The 23,069-nt window shown below is 35.9% G+C and overlaps 2 protein-coding genes and 1 non-coding gene across 3 annotated transcripts; 2 read left to right on the plus strand and 1 right to left on the minus strand.

Annotated features, from left to right (window-relative positions):
* Window positions 1-1,542: 1,542 nt before the first annotated feature.
* Window positions 1,543-6,455, minus strand: LOC132068603 (cyclic pyranopterin monophosphate synthase, mitochondrial). The gene is made up of 3 exons (XM_059462238.1): window positions 6,228-6,455; window positions 5,321-5,457; window positions 1,543-2,368 (listed from the first exon to the last, which is right to left on the minus strand). The coding sequence occupies exons 2-3, from the start codon at window positions 5,423-5,425 to the stop codon at window positions 1,772-1,774; spliced, it is 702 nt and encodes a 233-aa protein (XP_059318221.1). The 5' UTR covers window positions 5,426-5,457; window positions 6,228-6,455; the 3' UTR covers window positions 1,543-1,771.
* Window positions 6,456-7,355: 900 nt separating this feature from the next.
* Window positions 7,356-7,427, plus strand: TRNAQ-CUG (transfer RNA glutamine (anticodon CUG)). The gene has a single exon. It is a non-coding gene; the product is annotated as a tRNA-Gln (tRNA).
* A 4,667-nt stretch (window positions 7,428-12,094) lies between these two features.
* Window positions 12,095-22,375, plus strand: LOC132068604 (uncharacterized). Its single transcript, XM_059462239.1, has 4 exons — window positions 12,095-12,471; window positions 15,825-15,930; window positions 20,878-20,968; window positions 21,087-22,375. The coding sequence occupies exons 1-4, from the start codon at window positions 12,145-12,147 to the stop codon at window positions 22,252-22,254; spliced, it is 1,692 nt and encodes a 563-aa protein (XP_059318222.1). The 5' UTR covers window positions 12,095-12,144; the 3' UTR covers window positions 22,255-22,375.
* The last annotated feature ends 694 nt before the right edge of the window (window positions 22,376-23,069 follow it).

Here is a 23,069-nt window from a genome sequence, read left to right on the forward strand (position 1 = left end):
ATTTTGAGTTCACTTTTTGTCTCACAAAAAAAAGCCTCACACAACTAGTGTCAGGTGTGTGGGGCACATTTAAAATTACTAAGGAATGAGAAATCTTATATATGCATACTAAACACTCTTAAATGACCAATAACAACCTAAATTTATAATTTTTATATTTTAAGAGAAAACTAATGTAATCTGTTCTACATTAAAGAGAGAGTCTGATATTCATCGATCAAATCATTTACGCAAAAGTATGATAGTTCTTTTGAAAAACTAACTAATCATCTCGAAAATAATGTCACATCTAAGCAATCACTCAACACTTTTATGAGCTCCTGAAAGTTAATGGCATGGATAAATATTTCTAACAACTTAAGGTAACGGAAAAACATTTTATCAATGAAAAGTTTTTTCATATATACTAAACACACTCTAGATAGAATTTTATTAGGGGAATACTTTTTTTTTTTTTTTTTTTTTGCTCTTTCCACTAACATAGTTGTGCATCAGAAAGATCCTAAAGAAAGACAGAAACATAGCATAACATCCAAAACTTGAAACTAGGGCATTAGTCCTTCTTATCCTCCCAAGATTATGTCTTCTTTTTCTTTTCTTTCCATCAGCTTTTACACACTACATAAAATACAGATGATGAATCTTATACCTATCAACCAAAAGTTATCAAAGCAAAGGATATATGAAAGGAAGGTTCATAAAGCAATGTCACTGTGCTGATAGGAGCTAGCATAAATCGTGAGATGTTAACAAAATTAGCTAAATGTCAAGCTTCTTAAGCTATCAAGTACTACTATTCCTGGAAAAAAAGAAAAAAAAAAAGAAGTTCCTTCAACGGTAAGCAGATTAACGCAGCACGGGTTCAGTTGGAATCCCATCTTCACTCTATCGAGAATGAAAGGAGATGACAAAGAATCCGGAAAAAGAAGGAACACAATTTGGAAAAAGATTGGTTGAATAATGCTGCATCTGATTCCTTGAAGATAAACAGCTATTAAAATTCTCACGCAAACAAATGCACAAGAATTCATTCTTATAATTGCCTAGAAAGAAAGTTGATAGTAGCAAACACATTTGATAGACCTATAATTGGTTGTGTGCATATCTTTGCCGTTAACTCTTCATTCAGCATCATAATCGCTTTATTCAAGTACTTCAGTGACCCTAGCTAAGTGCCATACATCGACACACCAATAAAACACAAAATTTCAAATACTTGAGTGATATGATATCACAGATAAGTGTACTACCAACACAATCTGAGGAAAGCCTAGACATTGCCCTTCTGGGCTATGTTGTTTTAATTAGGTGAATGTTACATCAACCTTGAAATTCTAACTCTTTTAAATAAGTTATTTTAAAATTCTGGCTTAGTTGCAATGTTACCGTTCCTTTGCTGGCTCTTTACTGTATTTACTACTTACTAGTGTATTCAGGGTGTGTATTTCCTGTAGTTCAAGAACTAACAAAGTGGAAGTTATTTTATGCTCCTGTAACTAAATCTAATTAACCATGGCGAAATAATTAGTGCAATAGCTAAAAGGTAGGAATTCAAGGAAAACTTTCTCAAAAAAATGTCGTACACTTAACTCATCCTGTTTGAATCAACTACAGAAGTATCATTTTCGCTAGCTATCTACTTATTTCATAATGCAGAATTATCACATTCTATAGGAAAGGAACATTCGATGGAAGGGGCATACATCATATTCCATATGCACTGACTTGCATGCCCTTAATGCACTTGCCGTATCACATCTTTAGATTGTGATCATTTGCCCCTGGACCAGTCCCCACTTTTACCTCCAGTTTTACGTTCAAGCCTGATATCTGTAATCTGGATATTCTTCGAAGCAGCCTTGCACATGTCATACACTGTTAGACCAGCAACGGTCACAGCTGTCAAGGCTTCCATCTCTACACCCGTTTTTCCATCCGAGGCAGCTTCCCCTTCTATTTCAACACTAAAATCTTGAGGGTTCAAAGCCAAGTCCACTCGAACATGCGTCAAGTTGATGTTGTGACATAGTGGGATGAGATTGCTTGTTTGCTTCGCTCCGCAAATGCCAGCTAATTTTGCCACACTCAGGACATCACCTTTTCCCATTTGATTGGCTGAAACAAGATCAAACACCTTCCGTCCTAAAATAACCTTGCCACGTGCAATGGCCACTCTCTTGCTAATATCTTTAAGAGATACATCCACCATTTGAGCTTCACCTTTGCTGCCAATATGTGTCAATCCAGCGAAAGATTCTTTACCATCCATTTCTGCAGTACTAAGATTCAAGTCTCGTGCCATACTTTGATTGTCTATGGAACCTGAAAGGCTAGATGGAGGAGGTTCACCAAAAACAGATTCCATTTCCTAGTAAGAAGAAGACCAATATTTTTAAGGAAGCTTCAGCAAGCATCCACTGCCATATTTAGTAGCTTCAAGCTCAATCATGCAAATAATATCTCCCCCGTGAGTCATGCGTGATAATCAATAAGAATGTGATATTAGAAACTTAGCTTCTTTTGCAAAATATGAGCCTGTATTGACTGTGCCCCCTCTTTTTCCCTTTTGATTAGTAAGAACTCTGTATTAATAGTAACTTTCAAGGCTCATCTTTTACACTCTGCAGATTAAGTCATTCTCAAAGCTCTGTTTGAGAAATAAGTAAACATTCTGACCAACTAACATAAATGGTTCATGCACAAACTCTATGGTTTATAGGCAGAATATATTGACAGCCCCTTAAACTTGCCAGTAAAATTTATTTAGACACTCGAACCACGACATGTTTTGGTTGAGCACCTGAACATATGATAAAGTGCTCTTGTTAAGCACTCTCAACTCAACAACAACAACAACAACAAGCCCAGTAGAATCCCACCATGTGGGGACTGGGGAGGGTAGAGTGTACGCAGACCTAACCCCCACCTTGAATGGTAGGGCGGCTGTTTCCGAAAGACCCTCGGCACCAAGAGAGGAAAACAAGACAAAAGGTCAGATAGGGCCAAGCATATCAAAAACAATATGAAAACAAGGAATAACAAAAGCGAGAAAGTCATGGTAGAACAGTCCGGAAAGAAAGGAGCATTAACTACTATAGATAAATAAGATAATCAAAGTACAAAGGCCCAACAAATATAAGCAGAAATCAATTGCAGAAATCAAATGGCAATAAACGAATGAGAAAAACTACAACTACTATGGTAAAAGGATAAGCAACCTAGCCTTCAATCCTAATCTGAGTCCTCCACAACCTCCTATCTAAGGTCATGTCCTCGTTAAGCTGAAACCGTGTCCATATCTCGTCTAATCACCTCTCCCAATACTTTTCGCTTTCCTTTACCTCTCCCGAAATCGTCCATAGCCAACCTCTCACACCTCCACATCGAAGCATCTATGCCTCTCCCTCTTCACATGCCCAAACCATCTCAGCCTCGCTTCCCGCATCCGCCTTGTCCTCAACCGAGGTTGCTCCCACCTTGTCCCGAATAACTTCATTTCTAATCCTATCCCTCCAGCGTGCCCACACATCCATCGCGCATTCGCATTTTCGCGACTTTCATCTTCGAACGTGAAAGTTCTTGACCGGCCAACACTTCGCCCCCGTACAATAAAGGCGGTCTAACCACCACTTTAGAACTTGCCTTTAAGTTTTGGTGGCACTTTCTTATCACACGGCTCGGAGGGCGAGCCTTCCATTTCATCCACCCTGCACCAATACGATGTGAAACATTGTCGTCGATATCCCCATCTCCCTGAGTAATAGACCCAAGATACTTGAAACTTCCTTTCTTTTGAATGGCCTGGGTACCAAGCCTCACTTCCTCGTTAAATACGCGGTACGCCACTGAACCTGCACTCCAAGTATTCTGTCTTGGTCCTACTCAATTTAAATCCTTTAGACTCCAACGTCTGTCTCCAGCCCTCCAACTTATCGTTAACTCAAAATTTTGAAAAGCTTTTGCGCATATTCTCAAGTGCGCATTACGTAGATAAATTAACCACTTAAAATATGCTACCTACTTTAATTATACGCATTAACCTCACTAACTCGTAAAACCTCATGCATGTTCCAATTGATGTTAATGTGTATAATTGAAGGAGGAGGCATATTTAATGTGATTAACATATCTACGTATTGGGCGCTTGTGAACATGTGCAGAAACTTTTCCAAAGTATGAGCGGAAAATGTTTAATAGGAACACTCTATCATGTGTTTAGGTACTCAATTGGTACAAGTCATAGTTTGAGTGTCTAAATGAAGTTCTTGGCATGTTTAAGGGGCTGCCGATGTATTCAACCTTTACTATAGAAACTAACAAGAGTAATTGGCTTTTCTCTGCATCTTCCACATAAAGTGGCATTTCTTTTATTAAAAAAAAAAAAAAATTCTTGAAGGAACTTTTAAAAAATTAGCTCGGTACCTATCGACACCAACCCATTCAATCAGTGTGTTGCCCCACTGAACAGAGGATGAGATTCTGGATGATTACTTAATTAAAAAAATAAAAAGAAGAAAATCTCAATCAGCTGATTTAATTTAAAAATGTCTTTATGAGAAGGACTTCAAGCCTTCAAATATTGAAACTACCGGTTCTTTATTCTTTCAATGGACCTCAACGTTCATGTGAGGACCACATGGCATAGAAGGCTAGGTCATAAGCGTCTATATCATAAAATCGATTTTCGACGGAATGAAGATGACGTATATGGTAGAACCGTAACCATAGAATACAACCCCAATCAAAATGCATACGTTTGTCTCATACACTATGGGCATTGGTGAGAATAGATATATCTTACATCCCAATGGAGCTACCATTGTTTCTGGTACAGAAGTTCCTATAAAAATTGGAAATTTCCTACCTTTGAGGGTGTGCTTGGGTTCAATTTTCTCATGTTTGGTTGGTCAAATAAGATCCTTAAAAATGACGAATTACTTCTCTAATGGAAGTAGGGAAAACAAGTCCCACAAGTGACATTCCACGTTGGTTTTCTCCTCCCTGCCCTCGAATTCACCTCTTCTTCACCCCCTACCCTACCCCGAACACCCACCCCACCCCGCCCCATAGTATTTGTCTAAATTATATACAAATGCTTTTAGGATAGTATTTTCTGCTTACGCACTTAACACAAGAAATAAGTAAAAAACCACTTATTTTCCTAGAAAACATTTTCCTTTGTACCGAACACACCCTGAGTGCCATTTGGACTATTGATTTACGTAATTGGAGGAATAATTCAACTTAAGCCTAAAGTCTCAAAAGAAAAATGTTAGAGTCTTGAAAGAAAACTTTAACAAACTGCTTATGGTATTTATACCTGATTGAGCTCTGAAATAGCTTTGGAAATATCATGACTACCATTATTACTGAATAACCTTCTTGATAAAGGTAATGTTGTTGATACAGCTCGGCGAAGAAACATCACTATTCAACTGCTCCAACTAAAACCTTTAACTGCAACAAGACAAAATCATAAGGAGCAAAGTAACTTTTTGACATAGCATTCATTGAGGCATATTCACAAACACCTTCATTACTCTACTTCAGTAATACTGAACAAAGATGATCCTTAATGTATGGGGATTTGACTATTTTAGTCCTCTTCATATATGACATGTAACCAAAATAATCCTTAATTTATGGAAAAAGTGATATTTTAGTCCTCTTCATATATGACACGCAACCGAAATAGTCCTTAATGTATGAAAAAAAGTGATCATTTTAGTCATAAACCTTAAAAGTAACAGCGCAGGTAAAAATATCCGTTAAGTTTAACAAGAAATGGGGCTTTGTTAATTTTGAGAATAACAACTAATTAAGGAGCGAAGTCAATTTTTGACATAAAGTTATCAACTTTCACTGAGGCATATTCACAAACACCTTGATAAATGTACTTCAGTAATACTGAACCAGAGAGAAAATCATCCTTAATGTATGAGGATTGAACTATTTTAATCCATTCATATATATCACCTAACCGAATTAGTTCTCAGTTTATAGAAAAACCGATCATTTTAGTCCTATAACAGAAATAGTCCTTAATGATTAAAAAAAAGTGATTATTTTGGTCCTAAACCTTAAAAGTAACAGCGCAAGTGAAAAAATCTGTTAAGTTTAACTACAAATGGGATATTATTTAATTATGAGAATAACAACTGAACGGATTGTGAGATTAATGTAGGAAGCATAAATAAAAAAAATAAAAAAAGAAGAGAAGATTTAACCTGATTCTGTGGACGTAGTGACACTTTGAGAGGAGATGCTGTTGGAAATAAGTAAAGAGAGAGGGGAAGTTCAAGACAAACTGAAAAATGAATCAAAAATTCAAATTAATTTGGTTTAAGAAATTGATTCAGTATGATTTGGTGTTAAACTAGAAAGATGAATAATGGTTTGATATAGATTAACCAAAAGAAAATGAGCTAATTATGTGTTTCGTAGACACTGAAAATGCTTATAAGGCCAGTGTTTTATAAATTAAAAACACTCAAAAGTCATAAGTTGAGGTGAACAATAAAGTTTAGGGTGTTAGTTTGAGACTTTTTTTGAGCCAAGAAAATATGTTGGAGGTATTTTTAGATTAATAAGCGGATAGAGAGTATTTATGAGTCATTTTTCATACGTTTTAGGGGTATTTTTGGCCCTTTTTCGTATATTAAATTGAGATTAAAAATAAATAAAAATATTTAACTCAAATTATCTTTTTAATTAATATTTTTTTAAGGGGTGTACAAAATATAAATATGACAAGTGAGGTGAACCGGATAAAGTAATCGGGTTTTCCTTGAACACCCTAATGACCTCATGTATCTGCATGCCGTTGTTTTTGCCTAGTCCTTAACATTAGTGTGTATGTAGTTCTTCGTCGATAAGTTCTTTCGAACCTAATATTTTCGACAAAATGTATATTTATATTCATAAAATATAGTAAGTTTAGTACTAAGGGGTCGTTTGGTATACGGTATTAGCTGGGATATCCCAGCACTAACTGTGGGATTAATTTTGTGCCATGTTTGATAGAAGGTATAAATTTATCTTGGGTAAATTTATATCTTGTACCAAAGAAAGTATAAAGTGCATCCGAAACTTTAAGATAGGATATCCCATTTTATCCTATTAATCCTGGAATTATTTTATTCCATCTCCTAGATGGGATAAGTTAGTCCCAAGAGATGGGATAAATTAATTCCATAATTATAATACTGGGATAATTCTGTCTACGTACCAAACGATCACTAAGAGTGTCAAAATTTGAACCAATCAAATTTAGATTTTCGATGAATATATGTTAAGACACGAATAAGCACTTGAAATATATTAAATATGTTTCTGTCAAATAATAGAACAAACATGGTTCCATGGTCTAGTGGTCAGGACATTGGACTCTGAATCCAGTAACCCGAGTTCAAGTCTCGGTGGAACCTTTCCTACTTTTCCTTTTTTCCCGTTTCTTCTCTAAGTACCAAAGCTCTAGGCAATTAACGCTTTCTCAACTTTTCAAGTCCCATCTGTCAATTGTTTCATACTTATTATACTGTATCGTATCATATTGTATTATTTTTAATAAAGGCAAAATGGTCAAAAATATTCTTCTATTTTGGGAAAAAGGTTAAAAATATATTACATTATAAATTTGGGTTAAAAATATCCCTTCCGTTATTAAATTTTTTAAATATATTTTTGTTTTAATGGAAATTCTCAAAATAATCCGATTTTATTTTTAAATCCGATCCAACTAAATAAAAAACCCATATGGTTTACCCCCTCCTGTGCCTAGTGGCTCCAGATGTACGACTCGGGAACAAGTTGGTCACATATGAGTTTTTTATGTAGTTGGGTTGGGTTTAAATGGAGCGGGTTTAAAAATGAAATCGGGTTATGTTGGGTAGTTCTGTTAAGATAGCGATATATTTGAAAACTTTAATGACGGAAGGGTATTTTTTACCCAAATTTATAACAGAAGATATTTTTAGTCATTTTTTCAAAGTAGAGAGGCATTTTGACTCTTTGTAATAAATGTAACATTTCAATCAATTGTGTTGTATTTTGTCTTTATATAGTATCACATCAAGAAAAGCAAGATGTAAAATAAAATTATTCTTAAGAAGGTAAGATAGAGAATAAAATTAGATCATCAAATACGAAACAATGATAAAATGAGAAAAAACTAAACCAAATCAAGTTAGGTTAGATGGACTTATCAAATAAGAAACAACAATATAATGAGAAGAAAAAAAAAAACTAAACCGAATCAAGCTACATTAATAGGGCTTATCAAACCAAAAACAGCGATAAAATGACGAAAAAAACTAAACTAAATCAAGTTGCGTTAAATGGACTTATCAAAGAAGAAACAACGATAAAATGAGGGAGAGAAAAAAACTAAACTAAATCAAGTTAGGTTAAATGGACTTATCAAAGAAGAAATAACGATAAAATGAGGAAAAAAAAACTAAACTAAATCAAGTTACGTCATATGGACTTATCACAGAAGAAACAACGATAAAATGAGAAAAAAACTAAACTAAATCAAGTTACGTTAAATGGACTTATCAAAGAAGAAACAACGATAAAATGAGAAAAAAAAAACTAAACTAAATCAAGTTACGTTAAATGGACTTATCAAAGAAGAAACAACGATAAATATCTGAAAAAGCAGGAACACCTTACGTTATTGAACTGATAACCATCTTTCGGCTAATCTGAATCCCTCAGGCACGAAGCGATACGGGAATATTCACATGTTGTCCATCGACTATGAAAAAAACCAAACCAAACCAAGTTACGTTAAATGGACTTATCAAATAAGAAACAACGTTAAAATGAGGGGAAAAAAAACTAAACTAAATCAAGTTACGTTAAATGAACTTATCATATAAGAAACAATGATAGAATATATGAAAAAGCAGGGATACCTTACGTTCTTGAACCGATAACCATCTTTCGGCTAACGTAGCCTCCTTCGTCCCTCGGGACCAATAAAGAGCGGTACATGAATATTCACCTGATGTCCGACTACTATGAAAAAAACTAAACTAAACCAAGTTACGTTAAATGAATTTATCAAATAAGAAACAACGATAAAATGAGAAAAAAATTAAACTTAATCAGGTTACGTTAAATGAACTTTTCATTGTTACATAACATTTTACATTGCAATAAAAATTTAACTTACCAAATAAGAACAACGTTTAAAATGAGAAAAGAACTAAACTAAACCAAGTTACGTTAAATGAATTTTTCATTGTTACATAACTTTTTACGTTGCATAATAAATAATTTAACTAACAATCAAAACAAATATTACATTTAACGTAACTATAAATAGTGTAAGACCCATCCAAACAAAGCCCTAATCTCTGCTTTATTTAAGAAACAACGATAAAATGAGGGGAAAAAAAACTAAACTAAATCAAGTTACATTAAATAAACTTTTCATCGTTACGTAACATGTTACATTAACATAATAAAAACTTAACTAATAGTCAAAACAAATATTATATTTAACGTAACTATAAATAGCGCAACACCCACCTAAAATGTAACGACCCGTCCGGTCGTTATTTAACACTTTGCGAACCCATGCCCAATCTAAGTCTAGGATCGTAAATAATAAGCCCTATGGAGTGTTTTAAGGATTAAGAGTGGGAAAAATCAATTTTGGATAGAATTAGAAAATCGTGGGCCATGGAAGGAAGCGGACCGCCATAGTGATACTGCTATAGCGGACATAGCGGTCGACACGGGGCAGTGACCGCGTTTTTGGTCACTTAAGTTTATTTTGCTCTCCTTTTTAATAAAAGACTCTCAAAGGCTGCTATTAGGTTTCCATATGAAAGAAAAACCCTTGACACCAAGAAAAAGAGACTTTTCTATTTCCTCCCCACCATTCCCTACGACTATTACCTCTCATGGATTCGGATGAAGGTTAGGAAGGCGAGTAATTCATGGGGATTCAATTAGTTGTTCGTCAACGAGGTAGGTTATGGTTTACTTGAGTTAGACTTTGATTAGCGAATCGTATATACTTGTAGAGTTGACGGGAGACTGCATGATTAGGTCTTCTGACATGGAGTTTGGATGGACATATTCTATAATTTAGCTAAAACTATGTGAAATTGATTGAGTGACTGTGTAGGCTTCGTGCCACTATTCATGTGTGTTGAATCTACAGTTGATGTTTTGTGGTGAGAAGTTAATATGATCTTCTCGGTGATATTGTGATACGAAATGATGATTTGAGCATTGATAATAAGACGGCAGGAAATACTGTTACGTACAGATATATGGAAAGGCACATATGTGACCTAGATTATGGGCTCGTGGTCAGGGGTTCGTTTAAACGAGGGATATATTGATATAACTGCGTTCGAGGTTCTTTTCGGAGCGGAGGTTTATGCTCGGAGTCGAAAGTATCCCGAACAAGTGGTACATGGACACCGTGGGTCCTGCAGTCGTGATTACTAAGCAATGACATCTTAGCATGTATGTACGGCGTGGTTGGGCCACTCATCGCGTACGCATTCACTACATCTCGTATTTCTATGTTATGCATGTGTGTCTTGCCCGGTCGATTATATTGCTTATGCAACTTTATGGTTTCGTTGAGATTGGGTGGTTGGTGGTTATTACAAGGGTAAGTGTAGTAGCGGATTTCAGATTGTGAGCGATTCCCTAGGTGCATCACATCGTAGTAAGTAAATTGAGTAGATAAACTTTACAGATAAAAGGGTAGAAATTAGAGGATAGGATGAACGTGGAGACGAGATTTAATAAGTTGAAAGGAAAGGAAGGGAACGGTTGTGATTAATTAGGACGTAATTCTTGGGAATAAAAGAAGTGAATAGGCTGGAGTAGAAATGAGGTGATAGTGAAGGAATCTATATTGAAAATCAGAGCCTTTGACTTATCGTTTATCTTATTGACTTTATATTGTGTTGCATGAACTAATCTCAGTCGACAAATTATCGTACGTGTGGTGAACCTCTTGCTACATCCCTCTTGGGGTGTAGATATGTTACAGGTTTAAGTTGAAGTTTCTTCGTGTGAATTTCTAGGTATCCTCCGATAGTCTCGCTTATCTCACTCCAGGCAGAGGCTGGGTCATTTATTTTGTCTTCCTTGTGTAGTAGGAGCTCTTGTACCTGTCTAGACTAGATCCCGAGAATTTCTTTTCAGTTTTATTGTATTTGAAACAGAGTCTGTATGAAGTTTTTATTTCAATATTGTGAGTTTTAAGAAAGTTTGATTTTAAAATGGATGAGTATTTGGGTGGTTGGTCAGGGTTCGCCTACTAGTTAGTATTATGGTAGGTGCCGACGATCCGCCAGTTAGGGTCATGACATAAACAAAGCCTTAATCTGCTTTATTTAAGAAACAACGATAAAATGAGAAAAAAACTAAACTAAATCAAGTTACGTTAAATGGACTTTTCATCGTTACATAACATTTTACGTTGCATAATAAATATATAACTAACAATCAAAACAAATATTACTATGTGTTGCTCCATTTGTTTTGTATCTTAATATCTTGCTGTCTTATTTTTCTTACAATCCTGCAATAATTACGTTTCAAAACGTCTATCGAAAAAAGCCTCTCTACCCCATAAAAATAGGAAATGGATCCATCTTCTCTCTCTCGGAACCTACTTTTGTGATATTGCGGGTACATTGTTGTAATCAAAACAAATAGAAAGTCCCAAAAAATTGTCTTAGGCCCCGTTTGTCCATAAATACCAAAAAAAAAATTCACTTTTTTTTTTTGGAATTTTGAAGTTGGAGTTGTGTTTGGCCATAGTTTTTGAAATTATAGTTTTTGGTGAAATGTAGTTGTAAAAAAAGTGATTTTTTTTTAAAAACAAGTAAAGTAAGAATTTTCAAATGTGTAGTCCAAAATAAGTCTCAGATATTTATATTAATTGTAAAACAAATAGTTAAATTATTTTTAAATACAGAAATTTATAAATCTTTTTATGACAAATTAATAAGAAAAGTATGATAATTTTTTGGGACGGAGGGAGCATTATAACCCACCTGGTGGGATATGTTGTTGTTGCAGTATAAAGAGTGTAACAACCATCCAAACAAAGCCTGTTAATCCAGCTTTTCACTTATCTCTCTCTTCACACAACAACAAAAAATGGAGCAAATTCCAGAACCAAAGCGCCGTAAAATCCGACAAGTTGTCTTAGACATCCTTAAAACTGCTGACTTAGAAACAGCAACAGAGTTCAGTGTCAGAACAAATGCAGCAAACCTGTTAGGTATACAGATTTTCGACTTACAAGAAAAACAATTCATTAGACGTGTGTTAGAATCCTTTTTACTCTTGGATAATAACAGTAAAAGTAACGGTGAAGCAGTAAAAAGAGGTGAAAAACAATTGACAGCAAACCTAACTCAACAAGAAGCAAATGTTTCATTGCCTAGTGAGCGTTTTGTTGAATCCTATCGATTTATTTGTAAGGTTAGTGAAAATTCAGTTTTTATTTTTTTATCTTTATTTTATACTTCCTCTGGCTCAATTTATGTGACGTAGTTTGACTGGCTACGAAATTTAACAAATAAATTAAGATTTTTGAATCTTATGGTCTAAAATAAGCCAAAGATATTTATGTGGTTATAAATCTCGTTAAGCGTAAAATGTAAAGTTTAAAGTTAAATTGTTGTCAAATAAGAAAATGTATGTTTTTGGGAATGACTAAAAAGGAAAGTGTATCACATAAATTGAAACAGAGCGAGCACCAGTTTAAAATTTACAGCTTGTTTGGATGGTTGTTAGGTGTTTTTTTGTTGGTTTAAATACGATGTTTTGTTTTGATTGTTACTTATTGTATCGTATCGTTAAATCCATCTGTATATGATGATGAAAAGTCTCATTTTATATAGTGAATGATTTGGTGTGATCCTGTCATTACCTTATTTTTTTTCTTTTTATTTTGTCTTTGCTTATTATCTAATAATACTATTTTATCCTTTACCCTGCCTTTTTATAATCAGCAATGTTAAACTTACTGATACATTTGTGTTTCTGATGGATGATTTGATGGTAATTGTTTCTTGTTTCTTATGTGTGGAGCTCTGCAAAGTAAAATCATTATTGTGGGAAACAAGAAAGTGTCTATTAGGTTATTGAACAACTGGAAAGTGGTGGTTTTGGCATACAGGAAATAGAAGAGGAGCCGAGCTGTTTGCGTGTATGGATACTTTGATTTAAAAACCATGATCAGTAGAAATTGATGAGTTCTTTACTTTAATCAGTGAATTTTGCAAGACACCAAAATCAAGTTTAAATTTGAAGGCCTTTTCTTTGACCAAAAAGCAGGGAAGAGAGTATTCAGAAGAGGGAACTAAATTTGTAAAACTTGTATTTGATATAATTGAAACATATATTAGAATAAGAAAGAGGATCCGTAATAGGCTCGAATAGAATGAATTCAACACCAACTATTAACACGTTCAACTCAACAAAAAAAAAAAAAAATCTTTTTTTCGATTCATTCTTTTTCTTACAACATGATACTCAAATCTAGATTTACTCAAATCTAGATTCTTGTAATTATGATTCAGTTGAAGAAAAAGTAAGCCTTATTCATCTCAAAAAAAAAAAAAAAAAAAGTATTCCTTAAGATTACCTGAGCAAAGAAAGTCTGTTTGAATTCTTAATTAATTGTTTCGGATACACCGGATCTTCCCCCTTCGCAAGGAGTCAATAAAAGTCAAAATATGGATCGAGAGGTAGTTGAATGATTGATTTTGATTAAAGAACTTATTGGAAGAGAAAAGGGTATTGATATGCTTCTCCTGGGATTTATCTGGCAAGCAAAGTTTTCTTTTTCTTTTTAAAAAGTGCAATGAGAAAGCTGAGGTTTTTGTGCACCAAATAAGAAATTTATCAAGGTTATTCCGAGCTCATTGTCTAAAGCATTTATGATGTCTTTGCTTGTTGCTATCCCATTGTGCGTGTGGAATATAAAGTCCAAATAAAAATGCAGAAGCCTATATTCTTTGCTGGTTTTAGTTGCAGTAATTCACGTGGCAAGTCATGATCATTGCATTCCATTCTCAACTTTAGTTACTGTATTAGCTGTTTGCACGTGAAAAATATGGAAAAGGCATAAATACCCCCTTGAGCTATAGTCGCATTTTCAGTTGCAAACTTTGTCTTCGGGGGTCCTATTACCCCCTTCACAATTTTAGAATGAAATTAGTACCACCTCAGTTGCTGAATTGTCAACAAGGTTGAATGCACACCCTTAAAGGCGCGAGAAGTGATGTTAGATCCCTATTGGTCAGGTGGAGTCAAAATGGGCTTATGTTTGTCCCTCTTTGCATAAAATTTATCTTCTCCAACTGTTTGGCAGCCTTTTTCGATCCTTTGAAGCTGTAACTTCCTGTGTTGCTCGGACTCTTCAAAAATGTGGACGGGTGCTTGTCGGATATTCCAAAAGTAGTGCATTTTTGGAGAATCTGACACGGGTCTTTGCGACATTGTTGGAGAGTCCAAGCAACATAGGTAACTTCATAACAGTGGTTTTGAAACTGAACTTTGTTTGAATAGGTAATGGATTTTACATTTTAAATCTAGGGCTTCTAATTTAAGTTCTTTCCCCCAAATTTGTATACTCTTTAAACGGGAAAATGGGAAGGGTTTCGTCGGATGAATTTTCCGTTCGTGTGAAGGTTTTGATGACCTTTTCACTAGTTAGAAGCCAGGTCGCTCGACTGGTCTTGCTGCTTTGGGAAATTTTTCAGAAAAGGTTTTTTGGAAACCAATAAGTGATTTAAGAGACAAAAAAGGAAGAGAGCATCGTTGGAGGTGTTTTCCGATGATCGTCGCTTGCTCTTGCATAGTTCATTAATTGCCCTTTTTATTAGAAGAGCTTGTGCTTTTCTTTTGATTTGAAATTCAAAATGTCAGATGAAGAAATACTCAATAAGAAGATTTTCTAGGAATGAAAACTGATGCAGGGACTTGTATCACCAAAAATGGTGATAATTTTAAAGGGAAAAACATTATTTATGAGAAATGCTGGAAAATTTTTGAAGAGGGCAAAGAGACGAAGGATCTGCCTTTATTTTTAAAGGTCATCGCGCGTGTATGCAAAGGATATGAAACGTCAGCTGCTGGGTGGTATTAATTCCCTTTCAAAATTGTTGAAGGGGGTAATTGGAACCTCACAAAGATAAAGTGTGTAACTGAAAATTCGACTATAGTTCAGCGGGGTATTTATGCATATTCCCGAAAAAAAATACTTATCTGGTCAAATCAAAGGGATAACAAACCCGCAAGGGTGGCTCAGTTGGTTGAGCATGAGGCTTTCATAATGGAGGTCTCAGATTCGAAACCCCCTGCCTACGACAGCAAGGGATTTGCCTTCTGGTCGAGCTCGTCGCATAGGGCTTGCCTAGTGCGGGTTATCTTTCCTGTGTGGTTTGCGAGCTATTGCACAAGAGCTGGGTTTATCCTGTGCGCACCCGAAGGGTAGCGGCTGCGGGTTCCCATGTCATCAAAAAAATATCAAAGGGATAACAAATAAAACAGAACAAAAAATTAGCAAAATATATGAAGGTTTTATTGTATGTGGTTAAAATGTTTGTGACATCCTGATAGTTCTTGATCACAGAAATGAAATTCGCATTCTGCTATGCCATTTTTTATTTTTGTGTTGTTTCCTGACCTAAATGTAGCTTGTATGACTGAACCCCAGATGAGTGACTTCCTTTTCCCTTTAACTGAAAGAATTTAAATTGTTTTAGAACTTAAAGAGATGTCTATGTTCTATTTTGTCCCTAAGTTTGCTGGTTGCTCTTGTGTAGCTGTCAGACAAGACGAGAGTCGGTATTCTTGACATTCAGGGGAAGCCCTTTGTGTCAATACGTGACTTTTATGAAAAAGATGAAAAGCTGGTTCCTTCTGTCAGAGGTGAGTTTACTTAGCTAACTATTGCAAAGATTTTATTACCCTAGTTGATTGGTTGATTGTTTATTCTAATTCCGCATGAACCAATGATACCAGAGGTCCTTTGTTTTCTTATGCTGTTTCTCAAATATCTCTAGTCAAACAGTAGCTATTATCTTAATTTCCTTTTCGTACTTAAGGAAGAAAATACACTGCTTTTGTAGTTCTCTTGAATATTTTTTGAGTTTGGAGAAATAAAACTTAGCAAACAACCATTTGAAATAAGCTTTTACAGATCCTCATCTTATATACACGCTGATGTAGGCTTCCCAGGGTGTATTATAAGCGATGAACTAACTCTAGGCGTTTGACTGATTGGAGGAGGTCATAGTCATAGTTTAAGAGCAAGGACTCGCAAAGCATACAAAGCTAACTAGCAAGCAATTTTATATTGATTAGTGACCTGCTGAAAACATGTTGGAGATTTGTTGTAAGATAACCGAGTCAATCTTGAAGTCATCTTTTTAAGGGAGAACTATAAAAGCATATAAAGCTAACTAACAAGTATTTTGATATTGATTATTGACCTGCTAGACACACGTTTGAGATTTGTCATAAGATAGCCAGACTTAATCTTTGAAGTCATCTTTTGAACCAATATACCTTAGTTTGCACTGAGTCAGTGTGATTGATATTTAAGTCAGTGTGGTTCTATTAACATTTTTGAAGGGGAGCCTTGGCGCAACTGGTAAAGTTGCTGCCATGTGACCAGGAGGTCACGGGTTCGAGCCGTGGAAACAGCCTCTTACAGAAATGCAAGGTAAGGCTGCGTGGGACCCTTGTGGTCGGCCCTTTCTCGACCCCGCGCATAGCGGGAGCTTAGTGCACCGGGCTGCCCTTTTAGATAATCAAATTTACTAAGTTTGACTTCTGCTTTGTTCAACTTTGTTAAATCTGACTCCTCCCATTTAATTTTATGTGGCACTATTTTCTTCCTAGTTCGGTTTCAAAAAGAACGGTAATTTTCTATATTTGGAAACAATTTAACTTTATATTTTCTTTTTACCCTTATTGGCATGAATTTATAGGCACAAAAATCTCATGGCATGTTTATGATAACAAGTCCCGTAAATCTTCTTCTTAAACTCCGTGTCCAAATCAAATCACACCATATACATTGAAAGGAAACCTTGGAGAATTTGAACTTGAATACTGATGCAATATGAGCTATTCTTCGCTCCTTATATAACTACTCATTCAGCCCTACCAAGAGGATGATGTATATTGCTTGCTTTGTGAAAAGTTGGAGACGAGGAGAGAGATTATGCTAACTCTCAATGACAATCAATCTCAATAAGTTTGGTCCTTTCCAAATACCAGAGGTGGTGTTACCTATTCTAATAAGTACAGCACCTTATTTACAAGGATACAAAATAATCCCCTAACCAATACAAAATGTTCCAGGTTATTTCACATGATTATGTACAAGTTACTAAACCAAGGAATCTGGTATTATTGACACTGCACCCCTCAAGTTGGAGTGCATAGGTCATAGGCATTTAGCTTGCAACAAATATACTTGATCCGCGGACCTTAGAGTGCCTTGGTGAACATGTACGCAATAGATCATTTGCCCTAATTCTTTCATAGTCATGAGTTGGGCCGAATATTGGTGAATATGAGTCTAGATTGGATTTTCTCACAGATGAAGTGACAATCAATCTCAATAAGTTTGGTCCTTTCCTAGAATACCAGATTGGACTCTATATGCATTGTTTTCTGATTGTCACATATCAACCTCATTTGTTTTATACCGTGAGATAATTCAATTTCCAGGTGGGGTTGTCGTGGGTGGTGGGGATTACTCTTCCACAACGGCCTGGATGTCCTAAGAGCTTTTCCTGTCCTGTAAGTAACTAGAGTTGGGGTTTATTTCCTTACCAATCAAAAGAATAAGAAACAGTAGTAATATATATAGATGGTGGGGTCCATGAGTAAGTCAAAAAATATGATGAGTCCGTTATGCTTCTTTATTTATTTTCTACCGGAATATCTAGAGCATATTTCCTCTTAGACATGGAACGCCTGGAGTAGACAGAGGAACTTCTATCCTGAAATAGAATTCTAGTTTGTTCCAGGTCTTTGGTCTGGAAATGAGTGAAGATGTGTTGTTTCTAGTGCTGCAGTTCCTTCCTTCTTGAACATCTTCAATAAGGACGATTCCATCGACATGTACAACCAACTATATACATAGACTATTTGTAGAATATCTGTAGAAGGCAAAATTGTCCGACTTGCTCCAAGTCATCTCAAACTTCTGAATTGCTGAGCTGATGCTTCCAGCCCAAAACCATTTCCACCTATAGAGGGATCAATGGAGTCGACATACTAGATCGGACTCCTTTCAAGCAACAAAAACTAAGTGATTCTTCCCACATAAACCTCCTGCTCCAGCTCACTATGGAGGAATCTGTTCTTGATTCTTTCCTATTGCTTAGGACTTCTATACACTATTTAAACCCCAATTTTTTAAATTCTTCCTCATGCTACTATTGGCAGAGTATTATGCACTACTTTAAATACATTTTCTGCACCATACTATAAGATCTGCAAAAGTAATTTTGCAAGTAGTACTTATCCTGAAATCTTGCTTACTGCCGGTTGATGCTTCTAAGGTTCAAGAACTAATGTTGCTACCCAAAAAAAGCAGGTCTGTTTTAGGTTCTGAACTTAAGTTCCCAGTAATGGTTGATTTGAATATTTTTTAATGACTAACACTTTGGTTTCTCCATTATGTAAGCTTTCAGAGATACTTATGTATTAGTTCTCCCTTTCAGCAATATGTTTCAATGACTTCATCGTCTAGTAAGAAACATTTAAAGGATATTTTTGTGGCAACGCTCTTTCATCACTTCACTTGTAATTCTTTTGTTAACATTTTCTATGATGATGTATATAATTAATAGAAGTTAGTAAGAAGGACACCACAGCTCCGTTAACAAAATTAAAAGAAAAAAAGCTTGCTAAATATTCAATTTTCTACCTTCTAAGTGTCTTCTTGTACATGATAATGGAAGATGAGGAACCCTTCAGATTGGTATTATATTAAGGTTATAGGTTAGATAGGATTATTAATCCCTGTGATTTGAATCATCCCTGGGTTGCTATCCTTATCCTCCTATGGTATGTCTACTCCACTTAAAAAAATTCCTTTCTCTTTTTTGGTTGATTGTAAAAATTCCCTTCTTCTTTTTCCAGTTACATTCTCAGACTGCTTTATCATGATTTTTTCGGTATCGTTAGTTTCATTTTCATTTTGCTTTGAATTGCTTGTGCTTATCTGACCTTTTCTCGTCATGTTTTCTCTTGAGCCAAGGGTCTTTCGGAAACAGCCTCCCTATCTTCCGAGATAGGGGCAAGGTCTGCGTACACTTCACCCTCCCCAGACCCCACATTGTGGGATTTCACTGGGTATGTTGTTGTTGTTGTATAGTTAATTGTGAGAATGCATGTGTTACTTTTCTTTTACCTTTTCCTTGATAAAGATACTCAAATAATGGAACTTCTATTATGATATAGCTGAATCTAGTTTGGACTTAATTATCAGCCATTTTTCACTTGAAACCATTTTCAACTTCTTGAGTCATCTAAAACCTTCCATGCTTGCTACTTAGTTCAATTGTTTGTTCAACAGAGCTAATGTATAAATAGGTACCCTTCACTAAATGCTGCCATTCTTCTTGTAGCTGTGTTTAGGTGTCAAAATTGATAATGACCATATGTGCAACATGATGAACTTAATTGTTAGTGTGTCCCATATTGGTTAGGGAATATCCTGTTGTCTCGTCTTGTAGGAATTGTTCATATGCAGGTCATCCTTCAAAACCATATCGTATCCTGGATCTGATGAAATAGTATGAATTGAGATGGCATTTTGTAAATACGTGGTTATTTGAATATATTAACTATTTCTTTATTTTTTGATCGCCTGGGAGGGAGAAAAGAAAGATCTTGTTGTTTCTTCAACAATTTCTGATCTCTAGTGTACCTTTCGGTAGGAAGCATACCCAGATGAAGGTCTAACCATCTATCAGAGAAGAAAGAACCAATGGATCTTGTAGGATTCCCACGAAATTCTTCAATTTCTTCCGGAAATAAATGATTAATCATTTGCTTCTCATGTTCTGTCAATAAACAGGACATTGAGGAATATTCAGAAAGGCATTTTGGGAATTCGGTTTTGAGCAATTATCACCACGTGAGCTAATTTTTGAGGTTGAGTTAGGTCCATAAGTTTATTTTCCTGACATGGTATCAGAGCCAGAACTATACATATTCTTGGTTGACCCAATATTGTATTATTCTAGGTGTCCAGTCCTGGGCGGCTGAGGGAAGGGGGTGTTAGAATGTTCCACATTGGTCGACGGAATTGATATTGGCTCCTTATATGATATTGGACATTCATCATCTCGTGAACTAACTTCTGAAGATGATTAGGCTCAAAGTTCCATTTTCTTTACAACTGTGTTGCAGAAAAGCACGAGAAACCTAGAAGGTATCCAACAAACTCCCTGAAACTGTGTTCAATCCCGGTTTGCTTCTCAGATATCAGATATCCTGCCATTTCTCTGTCTTCTAAACTTCTCCAGAGTACGGTGTCATCAATCATCCTACCTTACGAGTAATAGCTTCTCCTTTCCCTTCTAAAGTCACCATTGGACTTTTTCATCCTACCTTGCTCCCAAATCCATCTAAAGCTAGAATTTTTCATTTGAGGCATCTTTGTGTCTGTGATATTCTGTAAAGGTTCAGTACATATTTTCATTTCTTAGTTTTCTCACTGCATATAAATTGTTCGCTGCTCTATCAAAATATATAGATATTGATGGAATTTTCGCTTATCAATTCTCTTCTTCTTGCTTTCCACTCATTTCATAAGAATTGACAATTACCACCCACATATGAACTCAGGAATTAATTTGAGTGCTAGGCAATGGTCATCATTCAAGAGTAGCTTCCCGGCTATTATGGAAGCCATTGAAACAATGGAATCGAAACTAAGGTGAGATTCCTGGTAGCCATCTGAATAAATACTGGAGTCCGCTGCAATATTTACTGGAGTATTTTTATTGAAATAGCAACTATTTTTTGTTTTGAATGATTCAATCTCTCATTTCTAGATCGAAAACTGGTGGAAATCAGGCTGTGTTGGAGGCGGCTACTCAAGCAAGTGAACAAAGCCAAACCAATATTCCACCGTCAGTTGATCAGCGGGAGGGGCAGAATAGAAAAGAAAATGGAGATGATATCTGTAATTCAGTAACAGCTACGAACTCTCTGGTACAGATGCCTATTGAGAGGCGACAAGAAACTGGATCTGGTATTTCTAATTTGTCCCCTTGCTTCGCCCCTCAGAGACAGATACGACAAAATTCTCTTACAACATTCCCTGCCCAGAGCCTTCTTCCCATTAAGACTACTCGTCTTGACGGGAAAAACTACTATTGCTGGAAGCATCAGATGGAATTTTCCCTAAAGCAATTGAATATTGCATATGTGCTCACTGAGCCTTGCCCGTACATTCTTGAAAATCTGGTATTAGGTACTGACGAATTTGTGCAAGCGAAAAGGGCTGCGCAAAAATGGATTGACGATGACTACCTTTGCTGTCACAACATATTGAGCTCTCTGTCTGACAAACTTTTTGAAGAATACTCAAAGAAGAATTACAGTGCCAAAGAACTCTGGCAAGAGCTTAGAGCAACTTATGACGAGGATTTTGGAACGAAGAGTTCCGAAGTTAACAAATATCTGCAATTCCAAATGATTGATGGTATATCCATTCTTGAGCAGGTTCAAGAGCTTCACAAGATTGCCGATTCTCTCATGGCATCAGGAATCTGGATAGATGAGAATTTCCATGTTAATGCTATTATTTCAAAACTTCCGCCTTCTTGGAAGGACTGTCGTGCTAGATTGATGCATGAAGAGGTTATGTCTCTCAACATGTTAATGCATCGTATAAGAGAGGAAGAAGATTCCCACAATCGCTATAGAAATGAAAAACGCTCTAACAAAGTTGGAGCAAGGAAAAGGGACCACACTAACAAGCAGTGCTATATTTGTGGAAAGGAGGGGCACATTGCTAAAAACTGCAGAGAAAGAAACTATCAAGTCTCTGATAAAAGTAACGTGAAGGAAAGCGAAACCTTTCCTGTTGTCACAGATGTTAAGATAAACGGGAAGGCAGAGGAACTTGTAGCGATGGTTACTGGTGTTAAGAGCAACGGGAAGTCCGATAAAATTAGTCCTTTGGTATCAAATACAGGCATGGCAAGGGGACCTTAGAGGAAGCAGCAAAATTCCATTTGCAATCTTTTCCCAGCTAGTGTATATTATTGAGCAATAGTCAAATCTTGTTGATAACAGATATGCTTCGAGTGACGATAGTAGTCATACTTAGTCCAGATAGACATTCTCCATGTGCCCAAAATCCTTTTTCATAGACAAGTTAGCTGTTAGACACAGAAATAGTTGTAAAAATTTGGGTGTTGGGGTGTCGGGGGGGGGGGGGGGGGGGTGGGGATTCGTTTACATCATGCTATTTAAGTTATATTCAGCTTTTTTCAAAATATTTTGTTACCAGCATTGGCAAACTTCAGACATGTAAGATAACAATCTCTTTTGGATTTGTTGGTTATTTTTTAGAAGATTAATCATTTTGTTCTTGTTTGGAAAAATCGTGGGGTTGTGTTTAGTTTCCGACTTCAGTTCACAAGTGCAACCCACCTAACTTGTTGAAGAATATCGAAGTTTGGTTAAAGGTAAAGTCAGATTATATTGAAGATGCGAGGCAATGCTAATGGTCTTTTTCCTTCATAACATCGGTTAAAAGGGAACAAACATGAGCAAAAGCAAGTAGTGAGCATAGAGGGGCAGAAGGGAAGAGAATGCTTCTGGGATGCACATTTCAACTTCAGATTTTGGCCTGTGACAACTTTAGATATTTGAGTCGGAAGTTTGATTTGGTAGTTCAAACTTCAAACATACAGGTCTGTAGTTGGGAAAATCATGCCTAACTTCAGATCTAAATGTTTGATGTTTGAATTGCACAAGTAATATTTCAAAGGCTTTAGCTGTTGAAATGTGAACCTTGTTTTAGA

The sequence above is a fragment of the Lycium ferocissimum genome, chromosome 8 (genome assembly GCF_029784015.1).
Source record: "Lycium ferocissimum isolate CSIRO_LF1 chromosome 8, AGI_CSIRO_Lferr_CH_V1, whole genome shotgun sequence".
In the NCBI taxonomy this organism is placed as follows: Eukaryota; Viridiplantae; Streptophyta; class Magnoliopsida; order Solanales; family Solanaceae; genus Lycium; species Lycium ferocissimum.

Excerpts from the sequence above, each read along its gene's own strand:
- LOC132068604 (XM_059462239.1), top strand. The coding sequence starts at position 12,145 with ATGGAGCAAATTCCAGAACCAAAGCGCCGTAAAATCCGACAAGTTGTC. Across the intron at positions 15,931-20,877 it reads GCTGGTTCCTTCTGTCAGAG|GAATTAATTTGAGTGCTAGG; the intron begins GTGAGTTTACTT and ends ATATGAACTCAG. Across the intron at positions 20,969-21,086 it reads ACAATGGAATCGAAACTAAG|ATCGAAAACTGGTGGAAATC; the intron begins GTGAGATTCCTG and ends TCTCATTTCTAG.
- LOC132068603 (XM_059462238.1), bottom strand. The coding sequence starts at position 5,425 with ATGTTTCTTCGCCGAGCTGTATCAACAACATTACCTTTATCAAGAAGG. Across the intron at positions 2,369-5,320 it reads CTATTTCAGAGCTCAATCAG|GAAATGGAATCTGTTTTTGG; the intron begins GTATAAATACCA and ends TCTTCTTACTAG.